The sequence below is a fragment of the Aulonocara sp. 'chitande type north' Nkhata Bay genome, linkage group LG7 (assembly GCF_057382095.1).
Source record: "Aulonocara sp. 'chitande type north' Nkhata Bay isolate Kocher_YH1m ecotype deep benthic linkage group LG7, A_spYH_male_GT1.1, whole genome shotgun sequence".
NCBI classification, from domain to species: Eukaryota; Metazoa; Chordata; class Actinopteri; order Cichliformes; family Cichlidae; genus Aulonocara; species Aulonocara sp. 'chitande type north' Nkhata Bay.
Window position 1 is genome coordinate 45,677,429 of NC_141350.1, and position 14,515 is coordinate 45,691,943.

A 14,515-nucleotide genomic window follows, 5' to 3' on the forward strand; every position below is an offset into this window, starting at 1 on the left:
AGTATACCAACAAAAATAAACCCAACATCAGGTCAAAATCTGTTTATTTCTCATGAGGCTAAGAATCAAAACACAATTGTGTACTCCAACACACAGCTAATTGTAATTTAGCAATTACTGCCTTGTAGGGTTGATGTTTCTAAGAAAGCATGAGTGAGGGAGTCAATTAAAGATAATTATGTAAACAGTGTCACATCCACCCAAAGCAATTAAATGCCCCTTTCTGCTGATCATTTGTAGAGTTTCACACAGATATATCTCAACCAAGAACACGTGTGTGTCTAGTTCACAGACAACACCTAGTTTCTGTGTAGTGTTTTGAAAACATCCTCAAAAGTTCTGTTTTATTTCATTAAAAATGAGTTTTATTTATTTTTCTTCCAAGTGGGCCAAAGTTTGCAGAGTTAAAAAATCGTTCTGCTTTCAAAACAATCACAAAAAAAGCACTCACACACAATGGCACCGTTAAATCTAACGCCCAAGCAGACAAAACATTCATTGTAAATAATAAAATGAAATGTGTAAATGACTTGTGGCAGAAACGACGGCATTATGGCCAAGTTATGTACATAATTACAACATATAAAACTAAACTGTTTGCAGACAGGCAATAGAACAATCAAAATCATTCCCCTGTGAAGAAATGGCTTCAGTTGGGGACATTTTACCAGAAAAATCAACCATCACATAACTGCATTTCCACTATAACCAATAAGCTGTAAAATTTAAAGGGATTTCATATTTGTGATGAAAAAAGTGTCTTCTCATCTTTAGATATATGACTGTTATTTGCACACAATGCAAATAACAGTCATTCTTTCCAAGGTTGTATTTCTGCATAATGTTTAAACTAACAAAATGTATCAAATAAGTTATAAAAACCTGTCTCTCCAAGCTGCAAAACAAACTGGAGGGGAAAAAAGAGCCAAACTCTACTTTGTAATACAAACGTCATCATCATATTGTCCTTTGCTGACAATGTAAACACACTTTAAATCAGCAGTTTTCACTTAAGGCCAACAGGGCAACACCCACAAGTCACCCGTCTCTTGACCACAGTTACATCAGTGGAGTTTCTCCAGCTTTGCCTGCAGGGACTTGAAGTTGCCGATGGTTTGTTGAAGGACAGAGTTTGGGCTCAGGGACTGCAGCTCCACGAGGTAACCGCAGATGTTGTCAAGACACACGTTAGTGAAGCGACGTCTGCAAAAAACAAAACAAAAACAACTTTGCAATGTTTGGAAATGGGATGCTTCATATAGTCTTAGTGAACTCTGACCTGAATAAATCACAGAGAAATGATCAAAGTGCAAACTAAACATCACACGTGGCCAAACGAGGTGAGGTTTTACATGTTTGTCCACGGTATCTGACTGCCTGCTGGGAGCTGGCATGATGGGCATGATCTGTTGCTTAGAAACAGCAAAAATGCATCACACTGAAGAGGGGGGGGGTAACAAAAAACACTAGTGTGATCAAGATAAGACCTGTATTTAAAGCGTGATCATTTTGCTCCTTTTATGGAACATTTAATACATTTTCTATTTTTGGTGTAAAATTAGAAAATGTATTCACTTACTTAAAAAAAAATGTTCAGCGTCATTACTCTCTGTTACGCTTTTTAAGTACTTTCTTCCTGTGCTCACAGCATTTAAAATTTAGCTTAAGATTTTATCTAAAGTCTTGAAAATAAACCAAGATCATACTTTCCGGTGTAAATGTCTCGCCAGACTCGTCCCTGGAGAATTTATATTTTAACGTACCAACTACACATGTGCATAGCCAGCAGACTACCAGAAGGAAGACTACAGGAATGCCTGCTCGTGCATTGGATCTGCAGCTGTCCTTGTCCAAAATGGAGAATAATCTGGGCCTGAGAGGTTCTCAGTTCTGATCTTCACCCCCAATGAGTAAACAAAAGCATGCCTCTTATGACTTCTTTGTATGTAATCTCGGTTAAAGTTTCACAGGTTCATCTGTAGTACAAGAGAGATTAAGGGATTGTGTTTTAACTGCCTCTGCGCAAACTTAAACTCCCTATTCCAGTACTATTTAATATTAGTGGTTTTTATTGTATATGGTTCATTTTCATGGACTTTTAAATTTAAACAGTGTGCTTTTTTTCCTTTCAACATCTGTCCAGGGGACAAAAGTTCAACAGAGATTTAACCAACACTGGCACATGTACAGTAATGTTGATGAATGTGTATCGTCTCTAAAAGAAATAAAATAATCAGCTTACACACTGACTGATGGCAACAGTTGTGATAGTAATGCTCACTGGGGACCTTAGGTTAATGCTGTGAACACTACCGCAGCCACTACAGGCCAGGAGCTGAACAGACCGTAATTACCTGTCATAAGTTGGTACCCTGCTGGGGTCTTCTACATATCCTGAGAGAAGTACATGGATACACTCCACTAAATGAAGCGGTTTCCTCAGACGTTGCCAGCAAGGATCCTATGAAAAATTTAGAAACAAACAAACAAAGGGTTGGTTTTTTTGATTCATTGAGATAGGTGGATCATTACTGAACAGACTAAAAGAAAGTTCAGCTTAAAAAGTCACAGGGTACTGCATGTACCCGAGTTTTGAAGAGCTGGTCATAGACTTCCAACAGACGTGGCAACTGCACTCCAATCTCCTGCATAGTGGATGTAACGAATCCCACATCCCAGTTGAGCCGGCAAACCTCCTGCTCCAGGAACTTTACTAGAAACTCTGCAATCACAGGACACATCAGCTCCTTAGCATCGCATACTCAGCAATATGTTCACTCCCGGGTACGTAATTGATTATGTGCATGCATGCAAGTACCGATGATTTATATAAAATTAATAAATGCCTCCATAGGCATGACAAGCTTGAACATGCTGGTTATAAAAAGGAGGATAATTAAACAATTGCCTTAATCACCAACATGACCCTACAGACCTGCACACCAGAGACATGCTGACATAAATGATGCTAAAGGGAACTCCAATTATATTACTGTTGACAAAATTTTAAAGTGCAAGCTGGCAAATTTTAATCAGACTAAAACTCAATGTAATTACAGCTTACCCAAAGGGAAATATCTCGGTGTTCCAGCATAAATCTTTCCAAGCGATACCAGCTTCAGATTAAGAGACCTCATTCTATCTACTGGACTCATGGCCACAGTATCTTCCAGTTCTGAAAGAGAGAAGAGGCATAAGTGAGATATAAAGCATGCAAAAAAATACATAAATATAAAGCAGAAAGGGTGTGTGTGGGTGTGAGAGGGGGGGGGGGGGGTGTGTCCCAGGTTGCATTTTTGCAGGATCTTGACATTTCGCTCACCTTTCTCCAAAATCTCCTGCCACAGCGAGTGCACCAGGATCGGGTCAGAGTGTCCAGCGCAGTGAATGATGGCCAGTTTGCATTCAGACAATTTGAAATGATCGGCAAACTCTCCATAGAGCTATGCAACAAAAACAGTTCCACAAACAAATTTCTATTCACTGTAAAAACAAAACTCTTTATCCATCACCTTTAAATTAGGGCTAGCGTGTTAAAATACTCCTAAAAACACTCTTCTCTGTTCCACAGTTGCACGTTACCTTTGTGATGTCCATTAGTTCCGAGTCCAACTGAGAGATGACATTTTTCACAGAGGGATGATGGGAGTACTGTCTGATCAAGGTTTCCTGTATCTGTACTTGGATACGCACAAGCTATGGCAGACAGGAAGTAGACAGAGCGTGAGCAGAATGTGCTGAATTTCAGGCTAGGATTTCTTTCACTGTAAGCGTTACAACGTCAGGGTTACCTCCATCTTCTCCTCCAGCTCATGGAGGAACTCTCCGTCAGATGCCTGAGCTGAGATAGAGGATGAACTCTTCGCAGACAGGATGGCTCGAGCGATGTACTCCAAACGCTGCTTCAGTGAGATCTCCGTGCTACATGATCAGAGTGCAAACATCAAGGTACTTTTTCTAAATTGTTTTTTAATAAGTTGAATATAACGTATACACTTGCTGAAGGAGTCAGTGTTGGAGGTGGCCAATTTTCCATGTAAATGTGTTGCATGTTGTGGCGTTGGCATTGCACTGCTGTGTCCGAACCTGTGCATGTCGGCGAGGCGGGCCAGTACGCGGGCAGCTTTGCCAAAGTTACGATTCTTCTCGTAGTAGCGCCACAGGAGGTCCATATTATGAACTTTACTCTGGTCCTGCTTGATCATATGCAGCAGATGTTCTTCCAAGTATGGAGAATTCACCTGGACCGCAGAGCACAGGGACAAACACGGGTATCATATACTGGTGTGCAATCACCATGACAATGCCAAAAGGCATCTTCAATTTGTTCATACACAAATGTGTGGAGGTGTAAAAAATAAAACTGCAAGAATCAGAGTAAAACAACACTGAATATGCAGTAAAATGTTAGATTTAAACATTTTTCTATTCATTTTTTTATTATTTTAGGGGAGTTTTTACGTCAAGTGAAAGACATTTTAGGAATCAAACATTTTTTATTTTTTTAAAAAAAATGTAGTTTCAACTTGCCTTGATAAGTATTTAAATCGGTTTTAATTCTCCTAGTTTTTTTTACACACCAGTTGATTTTTATACATCTTCATTTATATATTTTTTTCATAAAACAATTTCTTTGAATGAAATTGAGGTGCAAAAGCTTTGGATGAATCAATAAAAAGGAGATGTGAAACATTCATGAATAAATAGAAAGGTCATTTGGGAAAGCAAATAAATGAGGAGCTTTATTTAAAAATCTAAATAATAATCTACAAACAAATTAAAACTAGAAATTAATTCATTACTTGATTAATTTGAATTTAAAGAAACTATTTTTTCCTTTCATTTGTTCTCTTATAAATTTCAGATTTTCTCAGCACCTGTCTTCCATGTATATTAGCTGTTATGTTTGGGGCAATAAAATCTGGTTGAAAATAGAATCTAAACCATGGGTGGGCAACTCCAGGCCTCGAGGGCCGGTGTCCCAGCAGGTTTTAGATGTGTCCTTGAACCAACACAGCTGATTTAAATGGCTAAATTAGCTCCTGAGGTTCTCCAGAGGCCTGGTAATGAACTAATCATGTGATTCAGGTGTGTTGACCCAAGGTGAGATCTAAAACCTGCAGGACACCGGCCCTCGAGGCCTGGAATTGCCTACCCCTGATCTAAACTGATGTAAGAACCGATGTCTGCCAACTAAAAAGAGAAAGAAAAATGAAAAGGTAAAACAAGCTTTACTGAAACAAAACATTTACGAGCAAGCAGACAGTACCTCGAGCAGCTTGTCAGTCAGGTCGGCCTGAATCAGCCAGTTGTAGAGCGCGATGTGAAACAGCTCGTCCTGAGACCTCTGGGCCAAACCCAGCATCTGCTCAAACTACACAGGAACAGATTTTTATTAGAAATGAAGATGATACACAGTGCAGCAGAAAGAAATGAGAGAAACTCCTACTCACATGAGCTGTCGCTTCCTCATTGCTGAGCATGTTGGGGTCCGAGGTCATGACAGGAGGACCGGGCTGTTTAGGGACACTGGGGGACTGTGGGGCAGCTTTGCTCTGGTTCACCAGCTCCTGCATGGTGTCTGTGATGCACTTATAACATGAAAGTCTGGAGGTTTAAAAAGCAAAGATAAAGAACGGTGATGACTACATCTCTGATGTGGGTGATTTGTTTAAGGCTTCTTCTACCTTTCCTGGAAGGCCTGCTGTCCCACTCTGTCCTGCTCAGGTTCTCCATTCTTGTAGAAATGAGGCCCTAGCCTCTGTGGATCCTTCTTCTCTGCCGCAGTGAGACACAACTCCAGGATTCCCTCGTAGAAACGCACTGAGAAGATAAGCAGCGTTAGAAAATAAATCTCACGAACAGTATGTATATATATACATATATATATATATATACATATACATACATATATACATATATATACATATATATACATATATATACATATATACATATATATACATATATATACATATATATACATATATATACATATATATATATATATATACATATACATATACATATATATATATATATATATATATATATATATATATATATATATATATATATATATATATATATATATATACATACATACACATATACACAGAGATAGTGGAGATGTCTTGCATCTCCTTACCCTGTCTGTACTGGGAGCAAACAAGTGGGAGGTCTGTGTGCTGGCTGATCTGTTGGTAGAGCCGTAAAGACTCTCTCAGTGTTCTCTCTTTATCTGCTTTATTCTGGATCTGCTTGGAGCTCTGCAGCAACTCATTAGCCTGAGTGGGGGACAAGAGCAAATTCAGTGCTGAGACACATGAATCGATGTGGATAAATCAATAACCTCTTAGTACAAGACCTCATTGCCTTAAAAAATACCATGATTATAAGAAATGTGAAAACAAGACGCACACATCAATAAAGTAAGAATGTGATACCCCTGAAGCAGCAATAATTGTAACTATACTTAACACAGAGGTGGAAAAAAAAAAGGTGTGTGTACGAACCTTGGAGCAAACGCTGTCATCGCTGCTGTACAGCAGCGGACAGATGTCGCGCAGGTGATTGCTGATAGCATCCACGGAGGCGTTATCTTTGATATAGACATTAATGAGTCCTGTGATGAGCGCTCCAGATAACTCCTTGCCCCTTATCACAACATCTTTAAAACTTGCTCCCTTCATCTGCTCTTGAAACTCCTGCAAATAACAAGAAATGGCAGAATGACAAAGGAGCACTCCAAAAACAACGGGGAGCTTCAATTGAATACCAGGTTTTACTGCAGGGGTATGAGCATCTGTTTGCAGTGCACATATGCACCTTTGGCAGCTCAGACATAATGAGGCTGAACTGATGATCACAGAGAAGCTTCCAGAGGGCCAGAGTCTGATATGAGCGATGCACTAACTGCTGGATGGCCTGCAGGGACACTTTCTCATAGACTTGAGCCTTGGCTGGAAACGGAAATGACAAAGGAAAAAAAAAAAAACTTACACTGTGTTTCCTTTCCCACATTTATATATAGTGTAATAAAAAAAATATTCAGGGGAAAAAATGAAGCCTGTATTCATGACTCACTGTGATATTTCCTCTGGAGTTCCTGCTGAACCTGCTGAGAGCTGGCTCCATCAGGACGCATGAATCCCAGCAGCCTTTGCTGCAGGTTGGCAGGGGAGCTGAAGATAAGAGGAAACAACACAGATGTTATACAAGAGAGATAGGAAACAAGAGTCTGTTGAAGTATATTTTTATCTTTTTAGCATCTACAGATCCTGTTTTGTGCATTAACATCAAAAAGGAAAGTGTTTTGGTTTTTTGAGGGTTTTGAACAGAAGCTAGTTTGAGGGGACGTCTCATCTAAACAGAACTTCATTTGATACCTTTTTCAGTCCTTAATCACCTGAGCTGAACTGTTCTCCGCAGACTAAAACATTCAGCAAAGTTAAACCATCTGTTCATATCCCAGCTGGTGTTACATCATGTATTCTGCTCACTGAACTGAAGGAAATCTTTAATTCTTTTTACATTTATATTATTCTACTCCTTTAATTTGAAGGCAATGTTGCAAAAGATCTAACAACTTTCTGAGGTATCAATACAGCTATTAACTCAAAATAAGAATAAACAAATCTGTAAGGAGCTTCACCTTGCAGCACCGAGAGAGGAGGGACTGAACTGAGAGTTTTTATCCAGAAACTCCTGCAAGCCGCAGAGCTCGTGAAGGACTGACTCCACATCAAATGAATTAACACTGCTTTCCAACTGTGGGGGTAAAGGATGAAAGCTAGTGTTAATTATTAACAACATGTAAGAGATAGGAATAGTTTTATTTACTTAGCGCCATTCAAAATAAAAATCACAAGGAGCTTCACATCAAATAAAAACCACAAAAGAACGACAATAAGGACAAATAAAATGCTAAATGAATCCACTGAGCTCACAGATTGAATTCTAAACTTGATTGGGAGCAATGAGATCAGTAGAGGTATGACATGGGAACGTTTGGGAGGATCTTCTGTAGATCATCCAAACTGCAGACGATCTACCTGCCTCAGTAAAAGCTCGTTAAAGAGTGAATTACAGGACAGATTTAGAAATAAAACTAATATTTCTCAGCTGACGAAAGCAAGAACAAACCAGGTCCTTAACATGCAAATCCAGTGGCAAGCACCAATCAAGTGTCAAAGACAAGATCTCTAATAAAAGGAAAGCTAATCCAGATTTCGAATGAACCAGGGGGACGGGCTGACAGGGGCACAAATTTTATTTCCATTCAACCGGAGAAAATTATCTTGACATCCAAGATTTTTTTTACAATCCAAACAATTCTGCTGTGAGTAAATGTAACTGTAATGTTACTTACAATACTGACAGTCTGATTCCCTTTGCTGATAGTTTTCTCGACAGCAAGGCTGCCATCCCAAATATTTCTGTTCAGAGTCAGCAGGAAAACAGGAGAGGAAGACATGTGACTCAGCAGTTTAAGGACAACATCAACACACATCAGCAACCAAAGCTTTGAATCAGAGGCTGAGTATTTAAGCTGTGACCCAGAAAAATGTGACAAATGATGACAGGCTTTACTAACCCGAGAATGCGTGCAAAGTAGATGCAAATGCCGTTGTGCTTCCCGGAGAAAATCACCTCAGGGCCAGCTGACATAGGTGTGATGGGGGCAGAGCCAGACTGCATTGATGCAAAGGGTGTGGCCAGTGCTGGGGGTATAATACCTGAAGGGGGCATTAATAATGCACGATGGTAAATATTATAGTTAGCGATTAAAATGATTGTTTTCTTCACGTACAGATCTTGTTTTGCATGATCTGGTCACATCCCACCAGCCAGGTGGACACAGCAAAATGTTTGTTCATTTACCCGGTGCTGGAGAGCTCATCACAGGCCCAACAGTACTGGGTGACGCCAAGGCTGCAGGAAATCTCATCTGTGCTTCTCCTCCATATCTGATCAAAATAGTAAAAAACAGCACTGACTTTAGTTTGTGCACACTGTGAACGACTGGAAATATTTACATATATCAAACCATTAACTGACCTGAAGAAGGCTCTGGTAGCCCATTGTGAAACCTCTCTGTCGCAAGCAGCACTGGAGCAAGCGAGGATTAAGGCTGTGGCACAAGCCTGCTCCTCCTGTACAGAAAACAGTAATGATTCAAAAATATGTTGCATGTGATGAAGGTGTCTGTGTGTCACAAAGGCTGCTAGCTAGTCACATGCATAGGCTTACTGCTACATGGTATGATAAGGGGATTATAAAACATTACACAGTGATTGTCATTGTGATTTTACCCGGTGGAGCTTGAAGAAGCGTTCAATTTCTTCACTTTCCCCTCCAGCACAGCTCACCAGGAGGTGACGGAGCTGATCTACTGGTCTCAGCTTTTGAAAAATATGACTCCCCTGAAGGAGATTTGACACTTTTAGTTGTACAGTTATGATAATGTCTTGTCACACTGTAACAAGATTAAGTTTACGTATGCAACATGAAGCATCATGACAACAATTTTAACCTTTGCAGAGAGGAGGACAAACTTCTGTGGAGGGATGTTGTGCTGCTGGACCACCACAGGAGAACTGGTGATGGGGATATGGTCCTTGTTCAGCGGAGTAAAAAAATTGGCCGGTCGCTCCTCATTAATGGCACAAAGAGCCCAAGAGTGTCCATCTACATTAGACATCATCTGCAATGCAACATGTGCAGCGAACATGACAGATAAACTGATCAGTATCTAACAAAGTGCCAAAGAAAGGGAAAACATACATTTAATTTATTCATTGCATGACTTTTTTTGTGCTAACCTGCGTCTCCATTAAGGGCTTCTTGAATGGAAAGGAGTCGTGATTGATGCACCACAGAATGTCACTGTCCTCTGTCTCAGAAGCAGCCATAAGAAGAACACCTGATAGATTTCAAATGTATTAAAGACAGATGTGGTTCCTTGCCAACGAAGCCCCGGTACGTTACTGAACGAACAAATAAATGATTCAGGATCTGAGTGCCATTTGCTTATTACCTTTGCTGTGTAGTGCCTTATGTACTTTGGAGGGTTTCTGGAGGGTAGAGGAGGCAGAAAAACCTGGAGGAAGGCGAACGTGTACCATAGCTAGTAGGCTAGGTCGCACTGCAACGTTCTTCTGGTGCGGAGGTGCAAAAGGTGTAGTGCTGAAGTAGAGACGCACACCTGCAGAAACACAGTATCAGTACAGACCGATACATAATGCATGTATTCTAGTATTTCATCTCATACTGATTAATATTTCATAACATACCTGCGTGGGTGACGGCAAGAAGATGGCAATCTGAGGACTCTGATCTGTCAATCACAGAGATCTGTACGATGGGTTTGAAGACCGAACGATCTATTGTCCTGAAAATGGAAAAACTGAATTTTTCAAATAGGCAGAGAAAAAAAAGAAATACTCTCCTCTGAGCGGATAACAACACAAAAAGAAGCTTGATTGATGTTTATTAAACTAAAACATGCCTCGCAATGTTTCCAGCAGCCGCAACAATTGAACTCTGTGACATTGTTGCCACGCGACTCATTCCTTGTCCGTCAGCACCCAGGTCATACACCTGAAAAATATGAAAGTATTTCATTATTTAAAACGACAGGTGATTACTGCACATTTATTGCTTTCCGGGCCGATCAGAAAGATATGTACGCACAAAATGTGCCTCATACCTGAAGGACACCTTTTTCTGAGCGTGTGAAAAGTGTGTTACGAGAGTTATCTATTGCAATCTGCACAATGGGATCTGTGGAGAGAAGCAACAAAATGTTCCAGTCAGCTTTAATCAGGCAGATATATTTCACTCCACCTGGAAACGTGAACCTGCTCCTTACCATCTTCAGAGAAGGAGAACTGAAGAACAGAAGGGATTAGGAAGGACAGAGAGCTCTTAGAGTGGTTGATTTTTCTGCAGCGTTGGCTCAGCCAGCCTGCCTCAGCCTGGTAAGCGATCTCATAGAGGCAGCCGTCCTTCCCCGCCATAAAGATGCGTCCCAGATCTGTGGAGGTGATGGATAGGATGTAGGTGTTGTCTGTGGGGATTGAGAACAGAGGGTCTGGTAGCAGCTGCATCCCACCAGACATGCTGTCATTCAACCCTGAAACAAGAGAGAGACACAAATATGACCCAGATAAACCAGCGTAAGCACATCATGATATCATAGGCACTACTCCCATTACCCAACTCTGACATCCATACAAATATCCTCACACCGATTCTTAAAAGTGTGCTTTTCTGGCATTTGTTGTTATATAGCTGACAATGTAAATGGTAACAAACTGAATACATGCCTTTAAAACAGCTGGATATAATTTAATGTACTGCTGCTTAATACCAGGGTTGCTGCAGGATTTGAGATGGAATGTGTAACTATTAATGTTAAAAGGAAAACCTTTTCTTTTACCTACAAAATATTACAAAAATTCTGATGAGGAATCACTTACCAGCTTGACCTTTGGGGAAACTGAGCCCAAGGATGACCACGTCCACAGAAGTGGCCAATACTAAGAGGTAGTGAATGTGTGGCTGTAAAATCCCTGAGAAAAGAAAAACAGAACCCATAAGAATTACTCAAACAAAAGATGACAAATGCTTTGCGAGTGCCTAGGCGTACCTTGTTTTGGTTTTACTAGGCCGACTGCCAAAATAGTTTCAATCAGGCCATCAAAATAGGCCACGTCTCCTCTGCAAGGAATAAAAAAAGAGAAAAAAAATGCCTCAACTCCTGGTTTTATCATCAATAAAGACTCTCAACAAAAATATTATTACTAATAATATTAGCAGAGTTTGTGCACTCGACTTGGTTTGTAAAAGTCAGTCAGTCCTGTTTTATCCAAGAGGTACGCACCCATCTTCGTAATTCCACATAAAGATGTCATTGTCGATTGTAAGCCACGCTCGAGAAATTTCAGGGAAAACTCCCATCATGCAGTTGAACTGCATGTCTACAAGTTGGTTAAGCTGAAACTCGTATTACTTGTGGAACAAACACAAGTGCAATGAACATATTTTCTACTCGATATGTCAGATGAAAATCATTGCATTTGTTTTTCCTGAATGAACGAAAGGATACGGCTGAATTGCTCCACGAGCTCAGGTGGCAGAGGGACTCGGCGGACTGCACTGAGCTCTGGCAGGTTAGGCACACTGAGTAAACCAGGCCCCTGGAGTGGGTAGTCCATATCTGACACCCCAGAGAGGGACGGCATATCTGTGAAGAACAACAGGAAGTCTGTTTATAGTATTAAGTTTTTCTCCATCACTGTAAAATAAGGTAAGCAATATAGTTGTTGAAATATATAAAGATGTTACACTGAAAGGTGTTAAGACAATGGTTCATTCTATATCAACTGACCAAATGCATCAAGCTTGGCCGTCTCTGGTTTTCCTGAAGAAAATTCCAGGACTACACTTCCAAATAAGGAAGCTGACAGGCTTTAGCTTTTAGCCTAGTGCATGACACTCACATTGTGAAATTTAAGCTCTCTTAAATACCATCTGTAAAAATATATATTTTTTAAAAGTCATGCTGAGAAAGTGAGGCTGAAGTTATAAACAAAGACACCAAATCTTTGCAAAAAAAAGAAAAAAGAAGAAGAAGTAACAATTAAGTTGTTACGGTGATGTTTTGGCGGGTTTTCTGGGGGGCGGGTCTGGAATATCAACGAACCATTCATCTGATATGAGTAATTTGGTAGTACAGAAAACACCTCATATACGGAAATCTGTGTTCCAAAAACTATTACAATTTTCATCAAAATTCACGCTGTCAGAAATATATGTTGAACTTCAGCTACACTTTTGAAATTGCATATTCCTTCAGTCACATCAGCAGATATTTGGCCTAAAATATTTGAACGACTACTTAGCTACTAGGAGAACTACCTACAATATATGAAAATGGCTCCACAGAAAATGGTGTCTTAAAAATGCCCCCTAAACACAAAAACAAACTGATAATAAGGAGCGCAGTTAGCACTGTTGTCTCACAGCAAGAAGGCACCGGGTTCAAATCCAGTGTGGCGTTTGCATGTTCTCCCAGTGTCCCCTGGTACTCCAGCTTCCTCCCACAGTCCAAAGACATGCATGGGGTTAGGTTAATAGGTGATTGCCTAAACTTCTAAAGGTGTAAATGTGAGAGTTAATGGTTGCCTGTCACTATCTGCTAGCCCTTCAACAGACTGGAAACATGTCAAAGGTGTACCCTGGCTTTCGAATTTTTGTCAGGAAAATCAGAGATGGTTAGGCTGAGAATTTTATCCAAAACTTGGTCAAGTGATATGAAATAATTCCAATGTGAACTTTGCATTTCCCTTATCTATCTTTTTAACTACTGAGCAACAGAATAATTTAGCCCCTTAAAATAAAATACCATGATGCAAGCGTAACATAGAGATGCTTCATTTGCTTATAAATCTGTGGAGCAGATTTCGCTTTCCTCCTTTTACAGTTAAATAAAATAATAATAATAACCAAACAAAAAAAGAATCACATATGGAGAATACATTCTTACAATGAGATGATCTACGGGAGTTTAACCACATATTTTGATAAAGCTTTTTGCCTTAAATCATTTAATTAAAAAAAAAAACCCTAAGTGCTAAACCTTCACATTTTCATGCTTTTCAACACATCACCCTGAACTTTTTAAACTGTCTCTCTTCACCCAAACACATCCATATTTCCCACAGTCACTCCTGAAATCTGTATTTTACACACACATGAGCAACAACTGCTGCTCAGATCCTCTGTAGGAAAGTTTTGTCCAAAACCTCCTGCAACATTTGCTTTCACCGACATTATCCATCCCAGTTTTTCCTCTACTCTTAGTGTTGCATGAGCTGTAAACAAACAGCTATCATTAGGTCTTTCCTTCGCCTTAGCTTACTGTGTGAGGGGACTCCGAGCAGTTCTGACAGGTCGGGAAAGCATCGGTCATCCTGCAGGTGTCTGTCGATGAGCCGTGAGGAGTTCTCCAGGGCTTCAGCGAGCGCAGCGGCGGGGCTGCTGGGTCCAGCGGGGGACGGCATGGCTGGGCAACCACCGCTCACCTATCCTATCTGCACAAAAAGCAGTTCACAATTAATCGACTGCACAATTTGGCCAGATGCCCTCCGTAAATACCCGAGAGAAATAATCAAGCGATACACCAAAAACTTTAACTTTTTTTTCCAGTTGCTGCTAGCTAATGTTAGCTAGTTGACAGAACACCGGTTAGCTTTCTGCTGCCACTAAGAACCTATTATTTAGCATACAGCTAACTGCCAGCTAAGAGTGAAATAAAGCATTTAAAAGTGCGGTCATTGCTTTACCCAAATGAAACGATTCCGCGTGTTTCTGGTGTGTTAGGTCAACGAGTTGAGTTGATCAGTTGAGCAGCAAAATTCAAAGAATTACCCCCAATACACATATACAGCTAGCAGCCCGCCAACCTCATGCACAGGAGTAGAGAAAGGGTTATTTCCGGTGTAACTTC

General features: G+C 40.3%; 1 protein-coding gene across 1 annotated transcript; it reads right to left on the minus strand.

Annotated features, from left to right (window-relative positions):
• Positions 1–27: 27 nt before the first annotated feature.
• On the minus strand, positions 28–14,515 carry nup155 (nucleoporin 155). Its single transcript, XM_086300753.1, has 34 exons — positions 14,352–14,515; positions 13,928–14,099; positions 12,113–12,250; positions 11,888–11,984; positions 11,654–11,724; positions 11,484–11,576; positions 10,874–11,137; positions 10,712–10,785; positions 10,511–10,602; positions 10,296–10,393; positions 10,040–10,207; positions 9,825–9,925; positions 9,536–9,706; positions 9,315–9,425; positions 9,061–9,155; positions 8,884–8,969; positions 8,597–8,738; positions 8,372–8,438; positions 7,655–7,770; positions 7,087–7,184; positions 6,829–6,962; positions 6,516–6,707; positions 6,149–6,287; positions 5,688–5,823; positions 5,454–5,607; positions 5,270–5,374; positions 4,087–4,241; positions 3,792–3,921; positions 3,583–3,696; positions 3,323–3,443; positions 3,065–3,175; positions 2,586–2,722; positions 2,355–2,461; positions 28–1,203 (listed from the first exon to the last, which is right to left on the minus strand). The coding sequence occupies exons 2-34, from the start codon at positions 14,067–14,069 to the stop codon at positions 1,065–1,067; spliced, it is 4,098 nt and encodes a 1,365-aa protein (XP_086156879.1). The 5' UTR covers positions 14,070–14,099; positions 14,352–14,515; the 3' UTR covers positions 28–1,064.